This window comes from Cricetulus griseus (genome assembly GCF_003668045.3).
Source record: "Cricetulus griseus strain 17A/GY chromosome 1 unlocalized genomic scaffold, alternate assembly CriGri-PICRH-1.0 chr1_1, whole genome shotgun sequence".
NCBI classification, from domain to species: Eukaryota; Metazoa; Chordata; class Mammalia; order Rodentia; family Cricetidae; genus Cricetulus; species Cricetulus griseus.
In genome coordinates, this window is record NW_023276807.1 from 151,410,741 (window position 1) to 151,424,745 (window position 14,005).

General features: G+C 37.6%; 1 protein-coding gene across 2 annotated transcripts in view; it reads right to left on the reverse strand.

Moving 5' to 3' along the window:
- The window catches only part of Uba6 (ubiquitin like modifier activating enzyme 6), a 79,063-nt gene extending 65,061 nt beyond the window's left edge, over positions 1-14,002 (reverse strand). The window contains exons 1-5 of one of the 2 annotated variants that reach the window (XM_027390982.2): positions 12,070-12,138; positions 9,860-9,997; positions 8,928-9,022; positions 2,952-3,046; positions 2,325-2,353 (exon numbers count right to left, since the gene is read on the reverse strand). In XM_027390982.2, the coding sequence (XP_027246783.1) occupies positions 2,325-2,353; positions 2,952-3,015 (93 nt within the window). In that variant the 5' untranslated portion in view covers positions 3,016-3,046; positions 8,928-9,022; positions 9,860-9,997; positions 12,070-12,138. Of the gene's footprint in view, positions 1-2,324; positions 2,354-2,951; positions 3,047-8,927; positions 9,023-9,859; positions 9,998-12,069; positions 12,139-13,863 lie in introns of those variants that run through there. The other variant, XM_027390980.2, reaches the window with a different exon arrangement.
- Between the last annotated feature and the right edge of the window lie 3 nt (positions 14,003-14,005).

The window sequence follows — 14,005 nt, forward strand, 5'->3', positions numbered from 1 at the left end:
TTGAATATGATTTTCTTTTAAAAAGCTATCAGTCAAAAGCAAGGGGTTTTAGAAAAGGATAAAAGATACTAATTTTCGGGGCTGGAGAGATGGCTCAGAGGTTAAGAGCGCCAACTGCTCTTCGGGAGATCTTGAGTTCAATTCCCAGCAACCACATGGTGGCTCACAACCATCCATTATGAGATCTGGTGCCCTCTTCTGGTGTACAGATATACACTGAAGCAGAATGTTGTATACATAATAAATAAAATCTTTTAAAAAAATGATAATAAAAAAAGATACTAATTTTCAGTAATTTGTTAGTAATATTGAAATTGTTGTTCTGAAACTCTGTCATACAAGGTAAATATAATATTGGACAAATAAGTAGACTGTCACTAAAATCTATGAATCTTACATAAGAGGAAATACAAACACAGGAAGTGAAAGTAATCATCATTCCTATAGTGAATTAGAAATTTTTGTAGTAACTTATAAAATTAAACTTGAATACACTTCAGTGCTTCATGATGATTAATTAATGTTTTTATTTCTCTCCCTCAAGAAGACTTAAAGTGACAAAACTATGGGGTTATGTCAAAAGAAGTCAGAAAAATAAAGATCCCATTAATGAAAGATGAACCAATTTTAGTAGTAATAAAAAGAATGTATAATGCATAAAAATATAACAATGGTACATTTAAATATACAAATTTGTCATGGAATAGATAAAGTTCATTAGCTATAGCTGAGGGATGATAAGGATGACTTTTGGAAGGGGCAAACAGGGGAAAATTCAGTATAATATTTATCCTGCCTTTTGTACACACAGTCTACACTTTAGTGAAATTTAGTAAGCAATGAAGAAAAAATTTTCTTTCTAAATATTATAGCTAATAAATGAGGAAGAAATTGTTAATTCTTAATGAAGTAATGAATATAGACAATGATGATTAATAGATGAAATAAGGGTAAAGAGAATAACAGAATATTATTGCCTCCTGAAAGAACATAGTATTTCCTACAAAATAGTCTTGTCAAAGGAATCAAATCCCAATTTGAATCTGGATATGGCTACCAGTTTGTAGGAAAATGCAAGATGCAAGTATATGCAACAAAGATTTTTTTCATTCTTTCTATTTTGTAGGAGATAGGTCTTGCTCTGGACCTGTGGCTGGTCTGAAACTAACTTGGTAGACTAGGACAGGCTTGGTCTTCTTGCCTCTTGCCTCTGAAGTGCTGTATTTAGACATATGCCACTATATGTGTCACACAATGACTACTTTCTTCAATAAATAAATTTCGTTAAAGAGAAGACAAAAAATAATCAGGGAAGAAAACCTACAAATTAAAAGAAAGGTGCAGTGTACAGATTCTCTTGGTTCCTGATTAGAACAAAATAAACTATAAAAAAGACTTCTCAAGAAAACAAGATTGAACTCTCAATTGGAAATTTCACGTTTATGTTAGCAAGCTTTCAATGTAGCAATCCAGACTTCTTGATATTTGGGCTTTGGGGTAATCCCTTCTCTTGATTATGGGCTAGACTTACTTATGGACTTAGGTGCTAAAGAATAGACTTTGTCTTGTTAAGTGTAGTCCCTCCTTTGTATAGTGCCTACAGAAGCTAGCTGTCATATTGTGAGCAGCACTATGGAGACAGGCATATGGCTAGAAACAGAGAGTGACCTCTGGTCCTTAGTAAAGAACTAAGGTCTACAGTCCTACAATCTACAAAGAAAGAAAGCTGGGAACAACCAAATATGAGCTTTGTAAACAAATTCTTTGACAAACCACTTCCAAGATGACTGGAGCTCCTCTGTATACTGTTTGCAGCCTTGTAAGAGATCCTTACAGAAGAACAAGCTAAAATCTTTGCCCATGCAAACAGGACATAAGAAATGATGCTGCTAAATTTTGGAGTAAATGATTTTATAGCAATAAAAAAACTAATATAACAATCTTAATAAATTATTAGATTTTAAGGTATTAAAATCTTACTAAGCTATGGTTATATTAAAGATGTATACTAAAATATTTAAGAACAATAAAATATCTTAAGTTCTTAAAGAATTTAACAGTTGCAGCCAGTAGGGAATGGGAAGCAAATATATGAAACATAAATGTACATTGAGTTGGTAACTAAAGCTATGTGACAGGTAATTAAGAATGTGTTAAGAACTCTTTTATGTTTAATTTTCAATAAATTTAGAAAAGAACAACATAACATTATTGATTCTGTTATATAAAATGAAACTATATGACAAAGTACATTGTCACTACAAATCAGTAAAAATAAGACAGTTCATCATGAACCACTTTTCATACTGTGGGTATATACTCACTTTAATCCCTGCAAGAACAAGATTCTTTGCTATAAAGGAATAAGAAAATGAATTAATTAGCATTGCAAATTCATACAAAATACATACAAAATGTGAGCTTCATCATATTTCTGGGTAACTATAACTTTTTTTTTTACTTAAGTTAGAAAATCCAGGAGAAAATCTGAATTGATACAATTTTATATACTCATATCACTTAACGATATCTATTCATTTATCAGTTTTATGAATATATTATGAAACCATAATGAATTAAGAATTATCGTTTAGCAAGGTATGGTAGCATATGCCTTTAGTCCCAGCACTAGGAGGCAAAGACAGACAGATCTCTGTGAATTAAAAGCCAATGTGTTCTACATAGTGAGTTCCACACAGCCAGGACTAAATAGTGAGAACCTGTTTAAACAAAACAAAATAAATGATGACTTAATTAATAGCTATTAAGATTGCCACATGAGAGGCATTTTTGCTTTTCTGTGGAAGACCATACTTGTGCTACAAAATATTTTGTCAAAAATATCTGAACAATATTTTGAATCTAATTTCTTCTAAAGAAAATAGAGTTATATTCTTTATCTTATGCAACTCAAAAGTATCACAGAAATTATAGGAAAAAATATTGCTTACCAATTTCAACTCCAAGACCACCCATACCACTTAAGAAGACATGGGACTTGGCCATCTTCTGCATTGCTGTGTCACCAAGAACATACCTCTGTCGACTATATGTAAAACACAAAGAAAAATAATTATTTCTTCAAAATAAAATATACTTTTTAAGTTTCACCAAATAACAATCATGACACTCAAGTCTGTCTCGAGTTGTTTTAGATGATTTGTACAGCGTTTAAAGCTAACCAACTGAGTTCCTAACTATATAAAACACTTTGAAAAATGAATGTAGTCTGGCACCACAATCCACATTAAAGCAAGGCAGAGTTGAGTAGGAATGGTCCTTTTTATGGAATTATGTGAGTAGACTTGTCATAGTTCCATTCCCTCCTTTTCTACTCATTTAATCATTTCAGTGGTCTCTACAGGCACTTGATTCTGCTGTCTTTGTTTTAAAACTGACTACAAACAAGATTTTGGAGGGAAAAATTCAGTTCTCATAAGAACTTGGTCCTGCTTCAACTTGATGTGCCATGCTTTGTTGACTCCCATGGGAGGCCTATCCTTTCTGAATAGAAAGGGAGGGAATGGATGGGTGCATTGCGGGGAGGTTGGGAGAAGGAATGGGAGGAGAGGAGGGAGGGAAAACTGTGGTCGCTATGTAAAATCAATAAAAAAAATTTTAAAGAAAAAAAAGCTTAAATTCACAGAAGGACTAAAGTTATACAAGGCTTGTGGAGGATGAAAGATGAAACTTACAGATGGTAAATGTTTGAGGACTAAAATTTATACATCCCTAAAGGTATAATGACCTATTTATTCACAGTAATAAAAACTAACTTAAAAATCTTAGAAAGAGGGAGGGAGGAGGGAGGGAGGAGGAGGGGAGGGAGGGAGGGAGAGAAAGAGAGAGAGAGAGAGAGAGAGAGAGAGAGAGAGAGAAGAAGAAGAAGACCTGGTAAAGAACACTTAGGAGCTTGTTGAGCTATGCATCCTAAGAAGAAGCAAGATCAGGCCAAGGATTTAAAAAATATGTGTGTACTGGAAATTTAAAAAAGGTCTGCTATATTGACAAGTCAGTAGCAATAGTTTATCTGAATTAATAGGCAACAGTAATATACCAGTCCTTGTAGATAATACAAGTTTCAAAAAATTCTTATGAGAAACAGACATAAAAGAGTTTGGTGTAAGCAACAAATAGTTTTAGTAATAACCCTTTGGTTATAAGTATTTACTTCTGGATTTAAAACACCCAAATACTTAATGTATCTTAAAAATAATTTGCATATTTTAATATTTTAAAAGCCTGGAAGTGTTGTCTGGTTAGATGAAAATTGTTATCTTTATATTTCCTTCATTGTTCTCTAAAACGACAGAATAAAACCAGAATGTTTTGTACATAGTTGAAATTTCAGTGCTGGGGACTGGTCCCTAAAGCTTAAAACTTTTTCAATCAGTATTTACGACTTTAGTTTTAGAAGTGAAAACTGTACATTTACTTTTCATTGAATATCTGTTAGAGTGTGTTTGGCCTATTTTCAACTTTATATAAATTACAACATTTTGAATGTGTGTCTTGTTTTATTTCTTTTTAATGAAATTACAGGAGATTCTCCTGAGATTATGGTTTTTCACTTTAATTTTTTTTTTAATTAAAATGTTTCATAAGCCGGGCGGTGGTGGCGCATGCCTTTAATCCCAGCACTCGGGAGGCAGAGGCAGGCGTATCTCTGCGAGACCAGCCTGTTCTACAAGAGCTAGTTCCAGGACAGCCTCCAAAGCCACAGGGAAACCCTGTCTCGAAAAACAAAACAAAAAAAAAAAAAAAAAAACAAAACAAAACAAAACAAAACAAAAAAAGTTACATAGTTTTTTCTTTCAGTCTTCCTTATAACCCTGTCTCTCCCCATACTTTGCTATCTCACAAATTCATAGCTTCTGGCATCTTTCTAATTGTTGTTCTCTCACACACACATATGAATATTTATAAGTATATGAAAACAATCTGCTCAGCCTGAATAATAATACTCATATACTCATATGTATATAGGTTCAGTGCTAACCACTTAGCATTAGATAGCCAACTGAGGAACTCTTTCCTGGATAAGATTTCTCCCACTCTTGGCATTCCTTAGTTGCTTATTGTTTTTTGTCTAGGGTTGGGATCTCTTGAGATTTCCCTCTTCGAAGTTAACATGATTTATGTACATGTATGTGTGGGGTCTGTGTAAGTATATCCACAGGGGCTACAAGGGTGTATCAGATATCCTGGAACTGAAGTTACAGGATGTTGTGAGCTGCCTGATATAGGTGCTGGGAAGTGAGCTCTAGTTTTCTGCAAAAGCAGTATGTGCTCTTAACTACTGAGCCATCTCACTAGGCACATTTATGAGATTCAGTCATCTTGATTACATTAATTGATTTACATTAAATGGTCAATCATTTTAATTTTTTCTGACGTATATTATACTGGTGACACTATTAATGGGTGTGTCACACAGCAATGAATATGACCAGTAAAAAGAAATCACCAAGGTAATTTGAGAAATTCCTAGCTACTAAATTTCTATCTTCGCTAAAGGAACACTATGTTCTCATTCTTTAACACAGTAACCCTAGTTTTACTTCCCTGAAGCCACACAGAACTCATCTAGTCCCTCTTTGAAGATGTGTAGATTGTATTCACAATTCACCATCTTCTCTCTTAACATCTCCAATTCTGTAATTCCTAAAACAAACTCATTTCCAGTCCCTCTCAATATTCTAAACATTTTCTCCAGGATGCACTTCAATTTACTCTGTGTCCATATTACTTATTAAAAACAGTATTCTAGAAGGCTAGAGAAATGCCTCAATAGTTAAGAGCACTTGTTACTGTAATGGAGGACCTGGGTTTGGTTCTGGGCACCACTCTAATTCCAAGGAATCCCATGCCCTCTTCTGACCTCGCAGGCTCCAGCCATGCATGTGGTGCACATGCACATGCAGGTAAAAACATTCCATACATAAAAATATAAACATCTAATTATTTTACAAATAATATTGCAGGCATTGGATAGCTTCATTGTACAGAGAAAATAATAGAACTTCATTAAGGGTCACATGGTAAAAAGATAAAAAATGTAAACCTATTCAACAAAATATCTAGGACATGCCACTGAGGTAATCAAATACTGTATAAGGCAATACACAGAAGTACCAGAAGCTATGAGACATCAGCAATACAGATGGTTATTTGTATTAATAGGTTAGGAATGGAGGAACTTCAAAATGAGGTTCATTTAGGTTGATTTCTAAAGAATTAGTATTAGTTCAAAGGTTCATCAACATAGGAAAAGCACAGGGATGTGACTCTGTAGAATGACTGCCTAGCATGCACAATGTTCCAGACTCAATCCTCAGCACTATGCAAACTGGCCAGGTGTTGCATGCCTATTCCAGTGCCTGGGAGGCAGAGGCTTGGAGGGTGAGGAATTCAAGGTCATCCTCAGTTATCTAAGTTTATGGCCAGCCAAGCTTGGAGACTCTACTTTGGGCCAATGTGAAATAATAGGAATTACCTTTATTTTGTTTTAAATAACTGAAAGCTGGTAAAATAGAAACAAAATATTTCAAGCACTAAATAATAGTAATTCAAGACATCAATCTCAAATAGATCATACAACAAGGACATCTGTTCAACGATGTTCATAGCAGCACTATTTGTAATAGCCAGAAACTGGAAGCAGCCTAGATGCCCCTCAACCGAAGAATGCATAGAGAAAATGTGGTACATTCACACAATGGAGTACTGCTCAGAGGAAAACAAAACAACAACAACAACAAACAAAACAAAACAAAACAATGGAATCTTGAAATTTGCAGGCAAATGGATGGATCTAGAAGAATCCTGAGGGAGGTAACCCAATCGCAAAAAGACAAACATGGTATGTACTCACATATATGGATTTTAGACATAGAGTAAGGATTACCAGCCTACAATCCACAATGCAAAAGAAGCTAATAAACAAGGAGGTCCCTAAGAGAGACATACATGGTCCCCTGGAGAAGAGGAGAGGTTCAAGATCTGCTGAGCAAATTGGGAGCACGGGAAGAGGGGGGAGGGAGCTAGGAGAATGAGAAGGGAAGAAGAGGGATGCTGAGGACATGAGGGAGCAAAAAGTATGAGTCAGGGGAAGAATACATGATAACAAGAATGGAGATATTATAATAGAGGGAGACATTTTTGGTTTACAGAGAAATCAGGCACTAGGGAAATGTCTGGAGATCTACAAAGATGACACCAGCTAACAATCTAAGCAACATAGGAGAGGATACCTTAAATGCCCTCCCCTGATAATGAGATTGATGACTGATTTATATGCCATCCTATAGCCTTCATCCAGTAGCTGGTGGAAGTAGAAGCAGACACCCATAACTAATCACTGAACTGAACTGGAACCCAGATGCAGAGAAGGACCAGTGAAGAGCACAGAGGTCCAGACCAGGCTGGTGAAATCCACAGAAACAGCTTACCTGAACATCCAGGAACTCTTGCTCCCCATAGCTGGAATACCAGCATGGGATTGATCCAGACCCCAGGAACATGGGTTTCTGTGAGGAAACCTCAGGAATCTATGGGACCTCCTGTAGAAGCCCAGTATTTATCCCTAGCATAGGTGTGGACTTTGGGAGCCCATTCCATACAGAGGAATACTCCCTGAGCCAAGACACATGGGGGTGGGCCAGGACCATATCCCAAAGGAAATGAAAGACTCTGATGACACCCTATGGAAGGCCTCACTATCCAGGGGGAGCAGAAAAGATATGTAACAGATAAAGTTTTAGTTGGGGTGGGGTAAGGGAGGAGGGGTGGGAGAAGGGAACTGGGATTGTCATGTAAAACAATCCTGTTTCTAATTCAAATAAAAAAAGTTGGAAAAAAAAAACTCTAATAGAAAACAAATTGAGCCTCATTTTATTTATTTACTTTTGAGACAGGGTCTCACTATGTAGCTCTGTAGACTATAGAACTCACAGGGATTCTTCTGCCTCTGCCTTCTGCACACTGGGATTAAATGAGAGAGCCATCACACTCACAGCCTTATTTTAAACATAGCCTGAAGATTTGTAGGTTTCAGCAGAGGGAGGGAAATGCAACTGGAATCTGGTAGTCTCCCTAAACGGAAGAGCTGTAAATTTAAGAAGCTAGAGTTTGGTCAGAGGATGGTTCAGCAGGTAAAGGCACCTGTCACCAAGCCTGATGACTTGATTTCAATCCCTGAGACCCACACATATGCCATGAGTGCATATACACATGGAAATATATACAAAAATATTAAAAAGAACGTTAGGATTTTTAAAGTAGAAGACCAGAAATTAGCAGAAGGCTCTCCAACCTAATTTTAGCATAGATTACCAAACACATGTGGAAAAATCTACAGCTGGAAAAAAATCATCTCAAAGGACAAGGACAACATCACCACTATTAAAATAGAGGCCACAAAACTTTGTGTTTTGCTTTAGTTAAGCACAAAATACCTCACAACATAAATAGCATTAGATACATCATTAAGAATATTACATTAATATGAAGAAAATTTTGCTCCATACTAACTGAAGACTCGTTTGGTCTTAAGCTGAAAAGCAAGCCAGGAAAGGAACACACTGTTTTTACGTATTTAATGGTGTTCCTAAATAAAGCTAAAGAATATTTTAGGAATCTTAACTTACCCAGCATCCAGAAAAACATAAAATCTACAAAGTCTGACATCCATAAAAAAGTTACCAGTATACAAAAAGTAGGGAAATATATCCCATAATGAACTAAACATAATCAACAGGTGCACTTTCAAGAATAACAGATGCTAGAATTAAAAGACAAGGACATTCCATCAATTATAAATATGATCCACATGATCAAGAAGGAAAAGGACAATATAACCAAAAAAAAACCTTTGGAGGATAGAAATATAAATCTAAGATAAAAACAGTATGGATGGAACTAACAACCTGAGGTTCAGCACCAGAACTTCCTAACATGAAAACAGACACAGCCCGAGAACGTTATGCAACTTCTTAGCCAAATATATGTGAAACTGGAATTCCTAAAACAGAATATGGAAAGGAGGGAAGAAAAAAAGAGATGAGTGATTGATGTCAACTTTTTTTCAGGAATACTAAACTCACATACTGCAATGTGAACAATTTCCAAATAAGAACTATAAGGAAAACTAACTGCACCATGTTATATCACAAACCTAGAAAGAAGGTAAAATCCTCAAAGTGGCTAGAGACAATGCGGGAAAGGGAAGAGTCCCCATCAGCTGTCCTCCCAGGCAATCAGAAGCACAGTACAGAAAGTTAGAAAAAATAATAGTAATAATAATAACAGCATCAAAACACAGTGACCCACACCCACCAAAAATATTTCTCCAAATAAAAAGTAAAATAAAGACTTCTTCAAGTATATAAAACCTGAAAAGATTAGTTGTTGGAAGACCTTAATATAAAAAATGTTAAGTCACTTAAGCAGGCAGAAAACAGGAAGAGACAATAATCTGAATTTACCAAAAAGCATGGAGAATATTAGAAATGACAAAAAGTATGGATAAATACGTATTTTTTAACCTTAATTTTTAAAAGATAACTATTTAAGTAACAATAATGATAGTGTGAATTTATAATGCACATAGAACTGAATGTAAGACAATAATAGCACAAATCTTCCAACAGGAAAAAGCAGCATACTGTTGTATGATTTTTATACCATATATTGTATAAAACTAATGCTAATTATACGCAATGAAGTAAAACTAAAAAAGCAAGGCTGGCGAGATGGTTCAACAGGCAAAGTGTTAGGCACAAGCAAGACGACTCTGGCACCCATGGCAGAAGGAAGAAACTTCCCAAATAGCACTACCAACTGAGAACCAAGTATTTACGTGAGTGTGTGTGGACATGTCATATTCAAACCATAACATTATGCTTCATCCTCCGCAGTCAACAGTTCTATCACAACAGTATTAGAAGTCTAAGTCCACAGCATATTCGGAAACTAAAGGCAAACTCTTAGCTCTGAGCTGCAAAATAAAAAACAAAGTTATATACTTCTAAGATAAATAGCAGACTAAGTACTTGCACCCTAGTAGGGAACATCGTGGACAGAGAAGGGAAGGACAAAGCAACAGCAAACAGAGCCAACATGAAAACCGGTAGTTCTTTGTCCAGCATATGGTCTCATATTCACCCAGCCCCGCCCTCATGGTCTAACTGGCTGAACTACATGGCTCTTTCCCATTGGTTCTGCACATTGCCTGCAGCTTTCCTGAAGAGACATTTCCTGTACCAGCATCTCCATCAATCTAGCTAGGTCATTGCCTGGAGCTTAAACTTCATCCTCACAGCTCTGAGCATTGCCCTGTCACATGCTACCCACAGGACCTTGACCTTCCACTCTAAGGTCTCATTGAAATTAAGTTCCCAGTCAAGGGACAGCATGTACTATCTGACATGTAGAGATGTGACAGAGCTCTTCATGGATGTTGGTGCTCCCCTCACAAACATGTTTCTTAAAGTATTGATAGACAAATGTTCCAGATCTCTACAATATAGAGGATATGTTTCTACATAGAAAATCTATTTTAGAATTCTAATTTTCTTAAACTTTGTTACTAAAACTATTTCATTGTGTGTATGCTTGAACTGCTATAATTGTGTAACAGTTTGTGTATGGTGGTTCAAGGATAGCTAGTGCAGTAGGTGATTTCCTTCCACAATGTGGGTACTGCGGATTAATCTTGGGCTGTGAGGCTTGATGGCAAGTGCCTTAACTCAGTGAACCATGTGTCCAGCCCTGAGAGATTTGTGTTTATTTCACCTGAAGCTGAGAAACTTTGTTATTTGATCCTAAGATGCCAGAAACAACAATTCAATTCACCACCACCATATCTCTTAGTTTTCTAGAGGTTCTCAACAATCACTAAATTCTCTGACTCTCAAATTGCTAAGTTAGGAGTATCAATGCATTTACTTTACAGATTTCTTTTTTTTTTTTTTTTTTTGGTTTTTCGAGACAGGATTTCTCTGTGTAGCTTTGGAGCCTATCCTGGCACTCGCTCTGGAGACCAGGCTGGCCTCGAACTCAGAAATCCACCTGCCTCTGCCTCCCAAGTGCTGGGATTAAAGGCGTGGGCCACCAACACCTGACTTGCAGATTTCTTTAAATAGTTAATAGCACAGATTATCAGTACTATCAGGAGAGCGTTTACCACCTTTAAAATTAATCAAATTAATAACTACACACACAATTAAGGAAACTCAGTCTGGAAATTCTATTTCTCTAGACTCATTCCTGGTATAAAATCATACTCCTGGTAAGATTATTTGTCTCATTTCTGTGATAAAATACTGGATGGAAAAACAGACTTATCTGATTCACAGTTTCAAAGAGTTCACTTATGGTTGCTTGGTCTCATGCAGCCACCAGATGTAACAAATCACAACAAGCAGCAGAGAGACAGACTGGAACCAACGGCCAGGTACAACCTTCAGAAGTGATCTACTACTTCAAGTGATTTATTCTTCATGTACCCAGGTCCCATTTCCTAAGTGTCTACATTTCCCCCCAAAGTACTGCCACCTCGGGATCCACAAATGTGTGGAAGACTCTTCCTATTTGAGCCATATCTCATTAAAAAACAAAACAAAACAAAAACTCAACTCATTAAATCCCATTCAAATTATAACTCAGTCACATTTCTCCATTTTCTATAGCTTATATTTTGAGAATACACTGAAATGATCATCGTCTAAAATTTGACTACATAACTCAAGTAGCTGAAGAAACTCCTACACTATCAAGAACATTAATAAAGCCTCTTATCTAAATTCAATACATTTACTTTCATATGGGACAATGAAATACTTCTTACTCCTATCATTTAAGTCTAAAGAAACTTGAGTTTATTTACATAACATTACAACTTTCATACTATATATAACATGAGAAAACCCCATAAAAATCCCAATTTGAATTTGAAAGGAATCTGTAGAATATTCACACAAAATTCTGCACAAGCATACTCTTCAAACACACTATGATATTCTGAACTAATGATTGGAAAAGGTGGGTTTGATTCTCTGACGTTCTTACCTGTATAATCCATCATCGATTTCCACAGATTCTGTTGACATGGTGGGTATTTTTTTACTTGCACTAGGGAGAAAAAAAAAAACTAACTTTTAAAGATCAAATATTGCTTTTGAATATTAATACTCTATAATGTGAAATTCAGTCATGCAAAGAGACCAGGTTCACAAGTTACTAAAGGTCCTTATGTACAAATGTATGTTTTATTAGGTGTCAACTTCTCAGGTTTTTAAATGTGCTTAAGTCAATTTCACTAATTGCTGCTCTGTAAGGCTGTATAGTTGAGATTTTAGAGCAACCAGACAGTAACTGCAACCTACGACATCATCTAGCTAATAAAAATCAGCGTATTCATATAACATACTATTCTGGCAATAAAAGTGCATGCGCGCGCGTGTGCACACACATGTATGCACATACAGAGACACAGTTTTCTATCATCTTGTTCCTACTACACTTTCACTTTCTGTCTTATTTTGGCCAAAATTAATTTGGTGGATTTAATTTCTGAGTACAAATGAGAACATCTGTTCTGCCACTTAATGGCTATGCCTGGCACTAGCTTTCCAAAAAGTTCTGTCTCACTGACTGCTTCAAGAATATGTTCAGCCAGGTGGTGGCGCAGGTGTTTTTAATTCCAGCATTAGGAGCAGAGAAAGATGGATTTCTGTGAGTCTGAGGCCATCGTGGTCTACACAGGCAGTTCCAGGGCAAGCTCTAAAGCTACACAGAGAAACCCTGTCTCAAAAAGACAAAACAAAGATTATGATCAAACCAGTCAAGCCTAATTACACATATTTCTAATCTCAAAACTCCAGGGGAGGAGGGGAGAGAATCTGGGGTTCTAAGCCATCCTTGACTAACTAGAAGGCTTACAACCAGCCTCAAAACCAACAATAATTAACAATAATGACACCTATGAGACAATAAAAATGCTCCGACTAAGGGGTGGTTATTTGTAATAAGTAATATTTCTCAAGTCGATTTTAGCAGCATTCACCTGGGCAGACGCTACAGTTACTTAAATCCATACTTGAAGCCTCCTTTTCAATATGCAACGTAATGCTCAAGGCTATGTCAACTGAAATTAATAAACACGTCGCTTCTATACTTAGTATACAGTATTCTTATACGGGGCAGGATACAAGTGGGGCTTTATGCATTCTAAGATGACTGAAGGAGAAATATCCCAAACATCGGTCAGAGTATACCAGGACCCCATCCCCGTAATCTTGCGGGCTGGGAAAGAAAAACTACAAGACCCCTAAGTGGGAAATAATCATAGGAGCCTTGGGCTCCTCCCCGTGCCCCAGCACCCCCCCGTAGTCAACATGGGGTTCTCGGGGTGTCCAAACTGCAACCGATTCATCCAAACTTGTTCCCTCAAGTAACAAACAGTTTTCCAAGTAGTAAGGTGGCACAGCAGGATGGGGCACAGGGGCGCTGCAGCTGCCTCTTAAAGAGAGGTGCCAAGCAACAGGGGCCACAACCCACTCTTGACCAGGCCCGACAGAAGTGGTGACCTGAGGGGAGGATGCCGGACCCGACCCGGAACTGGGAAGACTCGAGAAGAGCAAATCTCCTCAGCGAAGGCGAGCTGCAGGGCCATCGCCCACGCCGCCACACCCACCGCCCGCTCGCTCGCCCGCTCGCCCGCTCGCCCGCTCACTCGTTCCCTGGGGCTCCCCGCGGCCCCGTGGCCTCCGCGCGCTCCGAGACGTCCGGGAGCAAGACGAGAGCCCGCGTCCACGTTCCTCCGCTTCTTTCGGCCCAGCCCGCTCGGGCCAGGCCTCTCACCTGCAATCTCCCCACGAGGAGCAGGACGCCTCTTCCCGGTGAAGAGCAGCCAACGGCTCGGACCTCTTCATCGCCTTCCGACACTCCGCAGCAGCCAGGGAGGCAGAAAGGGGGCGGGGCCGCGAGGGTCAAGGGGCGGGCG